At 38.1% G+C, this 16,186-nt stretch overlaps 1 protein-coding gene across 1 annotated transcript in view; it reads left to right on the top strand.

Annotated features, from left to right (window-relative positions):
• The window catches only part of RASGRF2 (Ras protein specific guanine nucleotide releasing factor 2), a 90,144-nt gene that overhangs the window by 52,450 nt on the left and 21,508 nt on the right, over positions 1-16,186 (top strand). Inside the window, exons 9-17 of the mRNA XM_053475306.1 lie at positions 615-724; positions 4,633-4,751; positions 5,515-5,675; positions 6,774-6,840; positions 8,007-8,143; positions 9,234-9,316; positions 10,857-11,105; positions 11,670-12,043; positions 13,289-13,417. Of these exons, the coding sequence (XP_053331281.1) occupies positions 615-724; positions 4,633-4,751; positions 5,515-5,675; positions 6,774-6,840; positions 8,007-8,143; positions 9,234-9,316; positions 10,857-11,105; positions 11,670-12,043; positions 13,289-13,417 (1,429 nt within the window). The remainder of the gene's footprint in view (positions 1-614; positions 725-4,632; positions 4,752-5,514; positions 5,676-6,773; positions 6,841-8,006; positions 8,144-9,233; positions 9,317-10,856; positions 11,106-11,669; positions 12,044-13,288; positions 13,418-16,186) is intronic.

Genomic DNA, 16,186 nt, shown 5'->3' with positions numbered 1-16,186 from the left:
CTAAGTTTGTATCTGTAAGGGTGCAAAACAAAGCAAGAATTCAGCGCACACACCCAGCGAGAACCATTAAAAAAATATCTGAGGCATAAATATTGGTGATTCCGTCACAGTATATGGCCATATATTACTTATCCCACCACTATGTTAAAGTTTGGCGAGTCCTGTCTAATTTTTCATGGCTACATTGCTTACCAAGGAGCAGAATCACTGCGACTGCATTCTAACCCAAATGAGACGCTCATACAATCTAAAGCTGTCTCTGGACGCCATTAATGAGGAAACAGTGTGACAGGAGGGGTGATCAACCCTATGCACAACACAAAAAATTACCACTTAAAAAGCATATAAGGCACAAAAATGTATCCGTAACAGACTGTGTCGAATGGTTTAATTTAGCTAGGTTTCCAACTAACTAATTTAGCTCAATAATACACGGAAATAGTTAGATTGACAGTTCTAGAAAGCAGAAAAGTTATAGTTAGATTGACAGTTCTAGAAAGCAGAAAAGTTAGGAAAGTCTCCCAGTGCGTAGTTTATAAATGCCATTTGAAGTGTTTATTTTGGGAGCCCTCCTGAAACATGAATATATATATATATGTTTTTGTTTTCTTAAGATACCTCGGTACATCATAACGCTCCATGAACTCCTGGCCCACACGCCTCATGAGCACGTCGAGAGAAAAAGCTTAGAGTTCGCACAGTCGAAACTGGAAGAGCTGTCGAGGTAAGCTAATGTGCGTGCCGTCAGACCCGGCAATATCTCCCCGTTCTCCTGCTCTGCAAAGCCCATAACGCCCCTTCAAAAGCATTGCTCTGCCCTGGAAGATGAATGGACGCTCGTGTACACAAACCAGGGAGTTTGCTTCACAGAGATAATAAAGGAAAATCCTTACGGTAACAGCATGTAGATATGCGGAGCTTGGACGAACGAAAGCAGTAAAGAATTCACCTGCGACGGACCCATAAACTTCAACAATAAAAAAATCCACATTTTAAATACAAAAACATTCCTTGGCAGTAACAAAATCATAGAAAAGCGAAAGCTAGATACCAAGTCTGCCCAACGCGTTTCGTACTCAACACGGGGTACCTAATCATAGGTTACTTTGCATACAATACCATTTAAATAGTGTGTATGCAAGATAGCTTATGATTAAATATGTTTGCTTAACCTAGAAGGGAAAGTGTTAAACCACATCTAATTTTGACCACAAGCCGCTTTTTTTTTCATACAGTTTCCAACTGAATGATCATTATTAGTTGAGGATTTTTCCTTCTGGTGCCCATGGCAACGATAAATGCATCACATTTACTGTACGCGTTGCTCATCTCGCATGTAAACACAATGCACTGGACTCGTACTAGAGCGTAATGATGGCCCTCGTGGGATCTCATCCTGTTTCTTACCTCAAGTAAAAATGTAACTTTACGTTACTCAGTAGGACAAGAACGATATTCTTTTTGTGGTAAAATAAACCATTCACCAGTTCCTGATAATGCCTTTCACATCGCAGGACTCACATATCACACTTCCAACACTTAATGAGTTCAGTACAAGTTCTGAAACGTTAAGTACAGATGATGAACACACATATTAAAAAGGCTTTATAAACGTTCTGAAATATAGCAACATGGTTATTTAGCAGGGTATTGCTCCCCTACTGTTTAGTTATTCCTCCCCTTACACTCCACTAACACAGTATACACAATCACACATACACATATACATTCTCACACACATTCACACATATACCCATGTTTAAAAACTTTTTTTACACTTGCTTATCCTCTTTCACACACACCCTAACACACACACACACCCTAACATACACACTCATACTAACATACACACATAAACATACTTACATATGTGCCATGCATCAACTGCAACCCCTATTGTCCCAACCTTTACTTTTTTCTTTAATAAAAGCTTCATATGAAACAGAAAATATGCTTAAAAAAATAGATGAACCATGAGTAAGATACCAGCATTGAAGATGCTTCAAGCTTTCGGATTACGATTAACACAAATAAATCTAGACGCATTGGCTTCACCACTACCCTGCCAGTCCTGTTATTTCACCTGGGACATGTTCTCGATGCATTGCATACGTTCCCTGGTTCTCAATAGATTAATTTAATGGGTTACCGTTACTGCTTTGAAATTGTTTTTTTGCCTCTCTTTCCCACTTAGCTCAGTGATGTGCTGTATTTAATGAATAGAAAGCGTCCTCCTGATATAGAGATTAAAGGATTAAACTGGTTATCCCACTTCTTGTTTAGATGCTGCTCGGAATATTAAACATAAATGAGATTGTAGGGAATACATTATCAGAGGAATACACTAAACCGAATGTCATAGCCAAGAACACAAGCCTTTCATTTCCGTGTATTGGCACACGAGATGTGTCAAAATAAGCCATAAAATATCGTAAAGTCTGGTGACTATATACTGAGATGAGCCATATAACCTCATATATATTTTTATCTATCTATCTATCTATCTATCTATCTATCTATCTATCTATCTATCTATCTATCTATCTCCATCCAAGGTTCATGGAGATGTAACTTGCATGGTTCTTATCTAGGCTCTGGTTAGAAGTTGCTGAAGATCACCATGATGGCTGAAGATCGTGGGGGTTGTAACTTAGCAACAGCTCCAATTTTGCATCCCCTACTCCAATGCATCATGGGAGTTGTAGTTCATTCACTGCTGTATTGCTGCCAAGCCCAGTCTTAGTATGTAATAGAACCAGTTTGATGTTGTTTATACTATCCGGTACTATCTAATATAACTGTAAATTGTTTACGTCTAATGTTTTTCCAGATCTGGAATTCAGCCATGACGTTGAAGTAAACATGTTTGCCAAAGCGCAGATAGCAGAAGAACACATTTTGTTATCTTATGTTAAAGAGTCTAGGGCCAAGTAATTAGCAGTACTCCAATATCATTATTAGTTGTTAGTATTGTTAGTAGTGCTTTGCTTTGTAAAATGTTACAGATGGCATTTGGGGCCAGTTTTAGGCTCCACATCTGTACAAAGAAGCCTTGGGCGCTCCAAGACCTGCAGGGTGTGATCACATAAAAACATTACAGAAATCTTTAAGAAGCCTTTTTTATGATGTTATGGTTGGAGGCCAGAAGTTCCCACGTATGAGGATCAGTCAAAAGATGAGGGGCTGCATGGGTCAGGTTAAATTGATTGTGGAGATGTGGAGATCTCAGGGAGGTAGGGAGGACCGATGGTTTATTGTCATATTTTAGGGGGTATCAGAAGGATAGATTGAAAGCTTCCCTGAATAGATAAAGTTTAAAGTTAGTAGAGGAGAGTGTGACTGGGTAGGGAATTCCAGAGAATGGGTCCAGCATGGATAAAATCGTGGATATTTGAGTGGGATTGAGTGATAACGCTTGAAGACCACGCTTAGAAGAGTATATGGCGGTTGAAGAAGAGGAGAAGGAGACACTAGTGTTATTACGGACTTTGAAAATAAGGATCATGGGTTTCATTCTGGAGGATATAGGGAGTCAGGGAAGAGATTGATACCTTGAGGCAGGAGGTGAATAGTGACGGAATAAGAAAATTAGTGTGGCAGAGGTGTTCTGGATGGATTAGATGATTGGCAGGAGGGGTGGGGCAGTTAGAAGGGAATTGCAGTTATCCAGAACGGATATCACAAGGGAATACATTGGTATTTTAACTGTGCCTTGTTTGAGGAAATGTCCAACAGTACTGATCGGTCACATAATTATTTAAACAATCAAAAAGAAATCTATCTGAGCTTACATAATTAAACGGAATTAATCTGGAATTAGTATGTTGACAATTAATCAGAGTGACCAGATAATAACTAAAGAGTTACTGCATCTTTATCCACCATGATAGTGTGTCCTTGGCATTAGCAAATACCTTTTAAATTCATCACCTAACTTGGATGCTGACATCTCGGCCAAAGAGCAGTGCACTGTATAACGGAGAACAACCTTTATGAACAGAAGACGCCAACCATGAAACGCCTTAACAATTACATATCTAGATTAAGAAACAGTGGAAGAAATACCTCCGCTAGTCTTTTTGCCAAATAATTCTGCTTTGCCATTAACAATTCCCTCACTTTCTAAAAAAGTTTCTATATGTGTGTTTAGCCCTTTAATCGTATAGCTGTAACATTAAGGTATTTCTGGACAAAACAGGTTCATGATAATGGTGCAAGCATAGGTCCCTTTAACAAAAATGAGAAACAAACTGACTGTTTGATTTATTCAGGACGCTGTTAGCAGTATAGTGTCCTTAAGCATTAAGTGCAAGGGTTAAACCCCGAGTTGCTCTATAAGGTTTTTCTAGACTTGAGGCAGACTATAGTAAAAGTTTAACACCTTCTATAATAGTATTGTTTGGCTGGAACAGGCAATACTCGGTGCACTAATGAACATGGAGTTGGTGCTCCCACCAAAGCCAACCCTCCCTTTTGTGTATTGTTCGTGTTGCATTTATGTTCTGAATACATTTTTTTATTTTGACTGTCAAGGTAAAGAGCTCTGTAAAAAATACTTTCTAAACCGTACAAAGGTGTTTTTTTATAGTTCATGGAAAAATCTAATGTTTTGTTTGTCATATCATTCCGCAGAGTAATGCATGATGAAGTCAGCGACACAGAAAACATAAGAAAAAACCTTTCTATTGAAAGGATGATAGTTGAAGGATGTGATATATTACTAGACACTAGCCAAACGTTCGTACGCCAAGGTAAGTAATCTAACCAGATTTAACAAAATGAGTTTCATTTTTACAGAAAATGGACTAGCCGCACAAAGTGGTAATGTTTTGTTCCTAAAATGTGTAAATTCAGTAGGATCAAAAGATCTTCATCTTTCTGTAGACAAGTTACTGTGGTTTAGTAGGTGTTTAGTTGGTGGATTGATACAGTCTAGCATTAAAGAGACAGTCTGATGTCCCTGGCGTCCCCATTAAAGAAGTACAAAAGAAGTTCTCTGTGTCTGCTTTACTATGCATTCTTCAAAACAAAAGTGACCTAGAAGTTGCAGCCCCCCTGCTGCAGCTGCCATCCTCATCAATGACCTGGTATTTTTGCCACCGATTGGCTGTTTAAAGTAGATGGGAGAGCTTGCCATGCATTCTCACAGGGGGGTCTTAATAGACGTGGTCCACAGCATTCACTGAGCAAACTCTGGGACTGACTGGTATAAGTGTATCATGTGCAGAGACACATTCTGTATATACGGTCAAACACATCTATACACAAATAGGCTGGGAGTGCAAGGGAAGGGTTAAATGCATATGGTGAGATTCTGCAGACCCCCCCCATACATTTTCAAAAGCAACGCCACGAATATTGAAAATGTCCACACAGCCATCTTATTACAGTTCACATGATGGATAATGTAGATGCGGAGTGAGATTGATGGTTTTTGTTTGCATTTGGATGCTGTTGGGCTACAGTAATGGTTTTAACCGTTCTTAAAGCAGATATGAAATGTCTTTTCTCCAGGTACTCTCATTCAGGTCCCTTCGGTGGAAAGAGGGAAGCTTAGTAAAGTTCGCCTAGGACCTTTGTCTTTAAAAAGAGAAGGAGAAAGACAATGCTTTTTATTTACCAAGCACTTTTTAATATGCACAAGGAGCTCAGGGGGGAAACTCCATTTGCTTAAGGTAAGAGGCACAAATGATTTATATGAAATTTGCAATAAAATATATCTTTATGCAATACTCTTACCATATCATTTTCGTATCTATAAGAGGTCCTTTCTCTGTTCATATAAATGTAAGCTCATTGGGCTGAGAGGCTTTCCCAATGTCTGCACACCAGTTGTGATCCTGTTTTAAAGCATTTACACGTTAACATTGTGAAACGTTTCCTTCGCTGCCTTTAGCGTAGGATTCAATGCCATTTGTGGAAGCATTATCTCAGCATAGCCAACAGTAAGCATTGCCCACATGTGGCAGCTGATGAGATCCCTCAAACAGAGGGTAGCTGGTAGGGGAAAGGCCTTGGGTTTCTCTGGTTTGAGGATTTTAGCTGATACTGCAAGATATATTACATGTTTGTGTGTTTTATTTGCCTTCTACTTATAAGGTAACAAGGATGGTAATTACACCCTGACTGGATCACATTTTTTATTTTATGGGTTTTCACATTTTGGCATTGTGCACTGGGCATATTGCTCTAAAAATTGCCAGCTGTATCTTCTAAATTCTTCTTTTTGCTTTGGCTAGAGAACCAAATAAAATCTCTTTATAGCAAGTGCATTTTTTTATACTTAAACAGAACCCATCTACAAAACTGTCATGCATTTATTTGTCATTAAACATGAAAATGATCTGCAACTAAAAACTAAAAAAACCCTGCAACTAATGGTGCCCAACTCCAGTCCTTGAGGGCCAGAATAGGCCACGTTTTTTGGTTTATCTCTGGTTTAGCATAGAAAGTTAAAAGTTGTTTAAACCACCTGTTTTAGGGAAAGGTACACATAATTCCTGGCCATTCTGCAATATTTGCGTTGTGCATCTTTAAGCTAAGACCAACCATCTGCCAACAGTGACTCTAACAGTGGTAATTTGTCATCTCCAACAACATACATACTGCAGACATAATGGTTACTGTGGTGGTAGACAGATGTGGCATCGTTAACAACCAACAGAGATAATTCATTAAATGTATACAAAGAGCATGCTACCACCTCCACAAAAAATCATATCCAAACACGCCATTAATGTTTTATATAAAAACACAATATTTTATATTTATAGACAGGTGGCGTTCTGTCTTTGATCCAATGTACATTGATAGAAGAACCGGATGTGAGTGATGATGATTGTAAGTAACTATTTCTATTATACTATTACATTGTTATTTTTATTATATAATTGCTTTTTAGATTATTGGATTGCATAAAAAAAACTGTAGAAAAATTCCAAGAAATAGAAAATCCCCAAAACCTGGAAAAAAAAATGACCAGAGGGTGTTGCGCCAAAAACAGTAACGTGATCTATATTTGTATAGCTTAATTAAGATGGATGCATAAGGAAAACATTCAGTATGGTGTGGTACCTAGCCATTCCATCTGTGCTGTTACCATAGACATCTCTGGGCAGCAAAATGAGATGCAGAGTCACACGAGCTTTTAAGTTCACAATGTTACTTCTTTCTGAGAAAATGGACTTCTTATGTGACTCTACGTGTTGCCCTGTGAATGCTGACACGCCAAAAAGGTAAAACATACCGTACTCCTTAAGACTTCTTGAGTATTAAAATTGCTTATGTATCTTAGGAATGGGACATACTGTTATATTAACAATGGGCAGAATACGTATGAAATACAAGTACCTTGGGTTTTGTTCTCCATTGTTTTGTCGGGAGCTCACTATCTGATCTTTGTCTACGGATTGTGGATTGTGGTTTGTGGATTCTTTGAAAGAGACTCCTGACACCAAATTTGTCAATGCTAGTTCATTAAGTAAACAGCAGGAGCCACTTTACTTTAGGCACCCATGTTGTGCACATAATACAAGAAACATCACACAATTTGACATTTTGAAGAATTGAAGTCAAATTTTAATGGATCATTAATATTGTTCTATATAAAGTTGGCAAATATTTTTTTGGTAATTCTGGAAGTCAAAAGTCTTGTATAGCATTGTATGGCGTGTGCTGTGCTGGATCTCTTAAAGGCTGTTACCTATGTACTAATCTAGCGCAACTATCTAGAATTGTCTCAGAATTACCATGCAGGTCTGTCAGCAATGCTAATTACAGTGTAACCTGTGTTCAAGTAATGGCATTCTGAAAACATGACTCTTCCCAACTTGTTCATAGGCTATGGAAATCCATATTTTCACAGTCTGACTCAATAAATATTCTTTATAATTCAATGTAAGCATGTACATGTCTATTTAATTTTCTTTTTTGCACTTATCACACAATGCCTTTTATACTGATTGTTGGCTTTTGCACTGATTGCAATTATTTATTTGTTACATTAGCAAAGGGCACCGGATATGTCTTTGGACACCTGGATTTTAAAATTGTGGTGGAACCTGTAGATTCTACACCATTCACAGTGGTACTTTTGGCTCCTTCACGTCAAGAAAAGGCTGCTTGGACCAGTGATATCAGCCAGGTAGTAGGGTCACTGCACCTTAATACTTGTATCTCCATTAACCTACACATCATTTCTCATTGCCATATCACGGAGTGTTATTATTGGTGATACATCGACAGCTGCCTGGTTCGTTAACATATCCAGAGCTGGATACCCCATAATGCATTCTTGGCACCTGTACAAAGCACCCTTTTTGGAGGACACTTATTGGTAGCCCCACCTCACATTCTGTTATTCTTTTCCCATTTTTGACCATATATAAGTAATTTTCACATACTCTATACCTACAAATGCCCCGGTCACAACTCATTTTGTTGTTACTATTAAATGTACATACTTAATTATAGTTTACCATCAAAGACAAAGATTGGAATATTAGTGAAATGAGGTGCATTTTCCAAATTACAGATTCACCTCCTCCCCCTCCTAATACATACACTCTCATACATTCACCTCCCTTACTTTCTCACTCACTCACTCACTCACTCCCCTAACCCCTCACCTCATCAGCAGCTTTCATTCTGGCTGCTCACTTTTACAGTCATTGTCACTAATTGTCACTAAAACAGCCATTATTACTAAGTGTACAAAATGTAAAAAAAACCAATCAGGTCACAAAGGGGTGACATAAGGAAACCACAATATTTTAAAAATTACTAGTAATAAAGATCACAAATGCTCTGAAATAACATACCTGTAAGTAAATATTCCTCTGTTTATTCACTCCGTTAATTGCCCCACACGCGTGTGTTTGAGAGCTCATCCCAGCACAGTCATCCTGTGAAGAGCGTACACGGGCAACCAATGTAAGAACCGACAGAGAGATATGAACAGAGAATGAAATGAATAAAAACAACGGCATTGTAAATAATAAAATAATCTGTAGGCAGCATGTAATGAATGGGGAATACATGGGAGTAGCGAGGGTTTAACTGTATCGTATTGTCTTTAAGTGATAAAAACCCAGTCTTTGTTTAAGGAGTAATAGAGAAGACAGTTTTGCTATGAGGTAGACCATGTTATTGGGCAGATAAGGACAGATTAAGAACTAGATGTTCTAGTTGTTCAATGTTGTACCTTGTATTTCTCTTTCCATTTTCCTCTGTAGTGTATAGAAAATATAAGATGCAATGGGCTGATGAACAATGTATTTGAGGAAAACTCCAAAGTCACTGTCCCCCACATGATCAGGTAAATTGAAACTGAAAAAAATCTGTTACTTTATACAGGATTGTGTATCTGTCCCACACTCAATGTTACATCATAAGACTGCAAATAATAAGCCAACTTACAGTTTGACTTGTGGTGTCTTTAAAACCTCCGGAGCACTTTATATTTGTGTATTACTTGAGGGTATTTTTTCATTGTGGTGGATATCATTCACTTGTATTTGTATAGTAGTTGAGACATGCTGTGTTGGTACCACCTGCAGTTAATTCCACAACAATATGTGATTATGGTGCAAAAATTAGCAAAATGGTCTTGTTACCATAGCAACCAATGCAATGATCTAGCCAACAAGAATTGTCCTAGTTTTTATGGTCATTAGTCACTTTATGGTCACTTTGCAGCAGAATCACATTTTTATCCATAAACCCGAACATCCTTTAAATGATGTTTGTTTCCTCTTACCCACATTAGAGTCATCTAAGTGCTGCCACATAACAATCATTTGTTCACAATATCCTTTGTTCTACCCACTGCAGAGAATATTAAAATAGAACTAAAGAAATTGTTGACCTGTAATACATAAATGTAAGGAAAATGATGGTAGCAGTGATGGATGTAAAGTTTATCCTTGAGGACTCGGTTGCCCTTTTGTAACTTGTGTTCCTGCTACAAGAAAGAGCAGGAAATGAAATTTACGTCACCTGCAAAGTGCTTTATATATTATTGTATATTACCATTCGGATGTTTGGGCACTTAGATATTTCTCATTTTTGGAGAAAAAACATTTTTGTTCATTAAAATAACATGAAATGGATCAGAAATACAGGGCAGATGGTGCTAATGTTGTAAATGACTATTGCAGCTGGAAACAGCTGATTTTAATGGAATATCTTCATAGGCGTACAGAGGGTCTTTATCACTCCCATCACTCCTGTGTTCCAATGGCACGTTGTGTTCGCTAATCCAAATTTAAGCTTAAAAGGCTAATTGTTTATTAAAAACCCCTTTTGTAATTGTGTTGCACAGCTAGAAATGTCCTTGTTTTCCATGAATTTGTTTGTGTGTATATATATATATATATATATATATATACTGGTTCATTTTACAATCCCAGTCTGCAGATTGGAATCTGACCTGCTGGGAACAGGACAGTGAAGATGTTACTTGTTCAGACATATTTAAACATAGCAATATTCTGCACATGTAACCATACCAGTTTTCAGCAATATATAAGAGTATCATTAAAAAAAATACCAAGTTTGATTTTTGTGTTGAGTTTTCAGTTTGTCGTGTTGCGTCTTAAAATTTCCAAGTATATATATTTTATAAAATGAAATAATATTGGGTTGATTTAATAACCGTTGTAGATAAGAGCTGTAGATACAATGGAAACTCTTGTGTCACTATATTTACTATGCATTATGAAGGGCCAACACAGCCAGGACTGCCCCTTTTAAAATGCATAATTAATAAAACAAGAACTCCCCTAAATGCATTATAAAGTAAATACTGCCTTCATGTCACTGTATAACACGTTTTACCTTTCCTGTGTGCGTTGTAGATCGGATGCCAGACTTCATAGGGATGATGTTGACATTTTCTTCAGCAAAACCCTAAATTCGTGTAAAGTCCCCCAGATCCGCTATGCAAGTGTGGAGCGCCTTTTGGAGAGACTCACTGACCTGCGCTTCCTCAGCATTGATTTTCTGAACACCTTCCTGCACACATACCGGATATTCACCAATGCGTTTGTCGTACTGGAAAAGCTATCTAATATTTACAAGAGACCTTTCACTTCTATTCCTGTCAGGTACGTGTTTTTTCCACCCTTGATCTGAAGACGTGAATAAGTAGTAATGTAGTTTGCATGATTTCTTTCAGCAGGGCATTGTAGTTGATTGATGATTTGAGGTCAATGGCAACTATCTTGAATAAGAGCGCTCCATCTTATCACAACTTTGACCTGGACTTCTAGCGTTTCATTTGTTATGTACAATAATACGTTTATTTCCTATGTGCTTGCTAATTATTTTCATTATTATTTGAATGATTTATAAAGAAACAATGTACCTATCCTTTACATCCATCTTGTTATATAATTTCTCCAACATGCACACTTATTTAAATTTAAATGGATGCAGTATTTTGTTTTAATTGCCAATTAAAATATTTGAATGAGAGATCAAACGTAGCATAGGATTCCATTGAGAAGTACCATACATACATACATACGTACCATATACTACTAGCCAATAAGAGGGACAACTTGTTAGTTATGGTAATGGGTTTGACATTTAACTGTTTGCAGCAGTGTATGATACCTATAGAAATAATAGAATATTTTCTCAACTTGTCTTACGCATTTTATCCTTAGATCCTTAGAACTGTTCTTTGCTTCCAATCAAAACCAGAGTGATGGGAAGTCACCACACCTGTGTCGGAAGTTCTCTTCTCCTCCACCACTGTCACTCTCAAGGACATCATCACCTGTTAGAGCTAGAAAACTTTCACTCAACTCCCCATTAAACTCTAGGATTGGGGCTCTGGATTTATCCACCTCTTCCAGCGCTAGCAGCCCTTCTTCGATTTTCAGTCCTGCAACTTCTCCACCACCCACAACCAATAAAGTACCTTTGGATCTTAGTAAAGGATTGTCATCACCAGACCAAAGTCCAGGACCCATGGAGGAAAACACAGAAAACCCACGTATTGAACTGTGTAACAAGCTACGGAGAAGCATTCGAAGAGGTATCCCTAGCAATTAATGTTAAGAGGAGATATCAAAAATATTTTATATGCTTCTGATTTTATTTTTTGCACTAGGTTTTGGTCTGTCTACCATTTTTAAATGTACAGAGCAGTCCACTTTGTGTGAGAGATGATACACTTCTTTTCCTTTCTGAAATTATAATATATATTTAATCTATATCGAGGTGCAGCTGAAGTCATACTAATAATTTCCCCAATTTGAAGTTCTTCTGCAGGCATCATTGATGATAATGTTATGTATCTTGTCCAACGCCTTAGAGTCCTGCCAGTAACGGGATCTGGATTTTTTTATGTTGTCGCAACCAGACGACCCAATGAAGATCTTAATGCCGTGGTACCAGACAAATGCTAATGATCTTGGTGCTGATCCATTGCCATAGTTGTACTTACTGCGTAATGAGTATACATCACGAAAAATCCTTCTTTTTGGATGGACACAAACTCCTTCATCCTATTTCTAGTGGGTTTTGGATCACTACTTGCCACGCCATTGTTTAACCCTTAGTACACCTTAGGTAGAGGAGTTTCTATATAGCAATCATTTCAAAATAATTCCTGTAGAGTAGTGGGGCTGCCCAAGGAAACCTTTCTTACCGCTCCCAGTACAAATTTGGCATATTTTAATGTACATATGTGGCTTTCTTTAAAGATGAGTGCATACATGAGGCTATTTCCTGGGGGGAAAAGAATGCTGCTTATTAGTCTGTGAAAAATCATCAGTCTCTCTGAGTGTGAAATAAAGTAAAATACATTTTGATATCAGCTAGCTAACATGCAGGAGAAAATAAAGGGTGTCATCCCACTATGCAACCATCCCTAAGACATTAATTTATATTCTTTTTAAAAAAAAAACTAAAAAGTTTTGTGGACTACAACTCACATCACCCTTAGTCACAAAGATGATGCAGGTGGCAGGAGTTGTAGCCTTAAGGAGTTGGTGAACCAGTGGTGCAAAAGAGCATCATATATCTTGAAATAAATATTTATATATTATGTATTCCTATCTTGACTACATGAAAATGTTTGAAATATATGGATGAATATTGTGGGAAATGTATTTACTAGTTAGATTTTTTCCATTTCTTAAATGAACCATTTGCCATTATTGCAATATATTCCTCATAGTTCTCAAACTAAAATTAATTATACTGCTAATCTACATCATATCCCATAAACTCTGCTTTGTTCTTCCTTTTTTCATGTTTGTATTATCTTTGCTCACAGCCGCTGTTTTAGAGTCGGTGTCTCTGGACAGGGCCATTCCTGAAAGCAGCCAATCTTCAGATACAGCAGAAAATTCTCCATGCCGATCTCCAACAACTCCACGCCATCTCCGCTACCGTCCTGCAGGAGGTAAGAATCTTGTGTTTGTGTTTGATGTGCGTTATATTGTTTGACATATACTACGATAAGATATATAACTGTCATCCTAAAACAACACATTTCATTTGTTACTCCACCCCCTCTATTCCCCAAAATTCAGAAAATAAAGCCTGTGAAGTACGGGGATCATAGGATCTCCCTTTCCTAGCCCCTTTCGTGTAATGGACAGAGCTGGACTGGGAATTAAATATTTGGACACCACCCTTAAATATTTTATTGCGTGGTCAAGCTCATGTTCCCACATGCCACAAGGGGTCTAACTAGAAACCACTTGGCCCCAGTGTGAAAATCCCCCCCCCAGGGGCACCCAAGATTCACAAGCAACTTGTCCCACAGTGCCACCTTTGCTCCAAACAGCTTGTCTGTGTCATCTGTTCTCCGAAAAGCATGTATGTGCCATCTTTGCCCCTAGCAGCTTGTCAGTGTCCCCAAGCTTCTTATCTGTGCCATCTGTGTCTCCAAACAGCTTGTCTGTGCCCCTAAACAGGCTGCCTGTGCCACCGCTGCCCCTAACCAGCCTGCCTGTGCCACCACTGCCCCCTAAACAACCTGCCTGTGCCATCTCTGTCTCTTAAACAGAGTGTCTGTGCTATCTCTGCCCCCTAACGCTTATTCATTTACTCACTCATTTGTTCTCCCATTCATACAGTACAGGGGCTGGGGAGGAATATGACTAGGACTGGGTGTTATGAAACAGGCCAGCATATGTCAGAGGGTGGGGCATCTGAGAGTGGGCTGGGGATATTACACGGGGAGCTGGGTATATGACAGGGACAAGGAACTTGACAGGAGGCTGGCGCAAGGTATACGATAACTGGGAAAGGAATCTGATAAGGTGGGAATATAACATGAGAGATGTGTAATTGTGACATGTAAAACATGGTGGAGCTTTTACCAAAAATGGGAAAGTAAACTGGTGGGGTAAAAAAAGATGAGGGGTAACTATGGGGGAAAAGAGTAACGGATGAGGAAAGAGTTGTAGGAGAATTAATAACAGTCTCTTGAAATTCTCACCAATTATTTACTTGGTGAATAGACCCGCAAATGTTTTTAAGTTTATGACTTAGTTTTCTTTTTTTTTTTATAAATTACATTTTTTAATTGCGAAATCTATTTATAATTGGTTTTATTGGGAAAAAAATGGTGGGCTACAAACTATCTTGCACAAGGGCTCTTAGCTCATTAGTTCCACCGCTGAATCTGGAGAGCTTTAATCCTATGCTATGCAAAGACCAAGGACTAATTAAGGTCTGAGTCTTTACATCAAGAAACATGGGCAGACTAGATGGGCCAAATACAGGGGAGGGCTGGCAGATTTGGGCCCCATCAGTTCTGTTTGCTTATTCAAATGACGGTCTAAATCTGTTTTTAGTTGTACAGCTGTGATAATGTTACAAAAGTGAAATGTCGTTAGACAGTGACTGCCTAAGAAAAACGAAACTAAAGAAGTAAAACATAAAAATGTACTTATTTTCACTGTATAGATTAGTTTGCCATTTTCTTTATGGGCCTGAAGCCTCGAGTCTTTTAGGTGAAGTCCTATGTCAGGAAGGTATAGAGCATTGGAGAATGCATGGGGATAGTGAGACATTCTTGTGTTGTTCAGCTGGTGATGGCCAGTGGCCAGAAGTTGTAAATGTTACTCTTAGGTAGGTAAAAATGTATCTTATAAACCATTTTCCTTCTTCTAATTTAGCTGGATTTTTTCTGAACATATATCAACCTTAGCATGAGGGGGATTTTTTGGACTAAATCTACTACTTTAATGAAAATAATGAGGATGAGCAATTTGTTTTGATCCGGACTAATTATACACTATGTGTAAAAAACATGGGAGGAATTTACACTTGGTGGAATTATATTGTAAGAAATTTCTTTCAAAAATACTCCATTTGCTAAGAAAACAAACCTTTAAACAAACCAATAATTTATTGTAGATTTAACCAGGCAGAGTAATCAGCTAATTATGTGAATTTATAGTTCTCTTCTAGTTTATATTCAATTATACAGCAACATTGCATCATAGTGTAATCTTCCATATATATATATATATATATATATATATATATATATGCATGTGTTCATGTGTATGTGCACAAAGAGATGCAGACTCATGCTGGCCATCTGGCAAACGGACAAATGCCCAGTGGCTGATGGCTCTTCAACACTTACCTCTACTGCAGCTAAAAGCAGCAGATCCAGTCGCTTGTGCATTCGGATTCATACAAACGTGTTTTTTAATGAGAATTGTCATGTCGAATCTCCCGTGAATGAGGTCGATTCTGCCGAAATTGCCCGAAAACAAATGCGGCAATGAAAGTTTTGTTTACTGGATACACGCACTGTTAAAGCATCCTATAACTGCAGCTGGCCTTAAAGTACCAGGACTACTTTCCATCTCCAGTCCGACTCCGTACACATGTGGAAGCTCTGCTGCAATATTGCTTGGTTGACTAATCTTTGCTTAGATCTGTTCCTTATATATATAAATATATAAGATCCCGTTTGCATGACAAAGAATTCTACAAATGCTTTACATGCTAGTGATGATGATTCTAGTTGGCCTGGTCACTTTGATACTACAACCATTACTAATGCCTTCTGTGGCATGCCTTCAGTCTCCTGATGTAAATCTCATTAGTTGATCATGATCGGGTTTTCAACTGTAAAGCACGTACATACTGTATATCGTAGAGTCTTATATGAAACGGGGCAACATTTATGTTTGAATTCTGTATC

The sequence above is a fragment of the Spea bombifrons genome, chromosome 1 (genome assembly GCF_027358695.1).
Source record: "Spea bombifrons isolate aSpeBom1 chromosome 1, aSpeBom1.2.pri, whole genome shotgun sequence".
In the NCBI taxonomy this organism is placed as follows: Eukaryota; Metazoa; Chordata; class Amphibia; order Anura; family Pelobatidae; genus Spea; species Spea bombifrons.
This window is presented reverse-complemented; position numbering and strand designations above follow the sequence as displayed.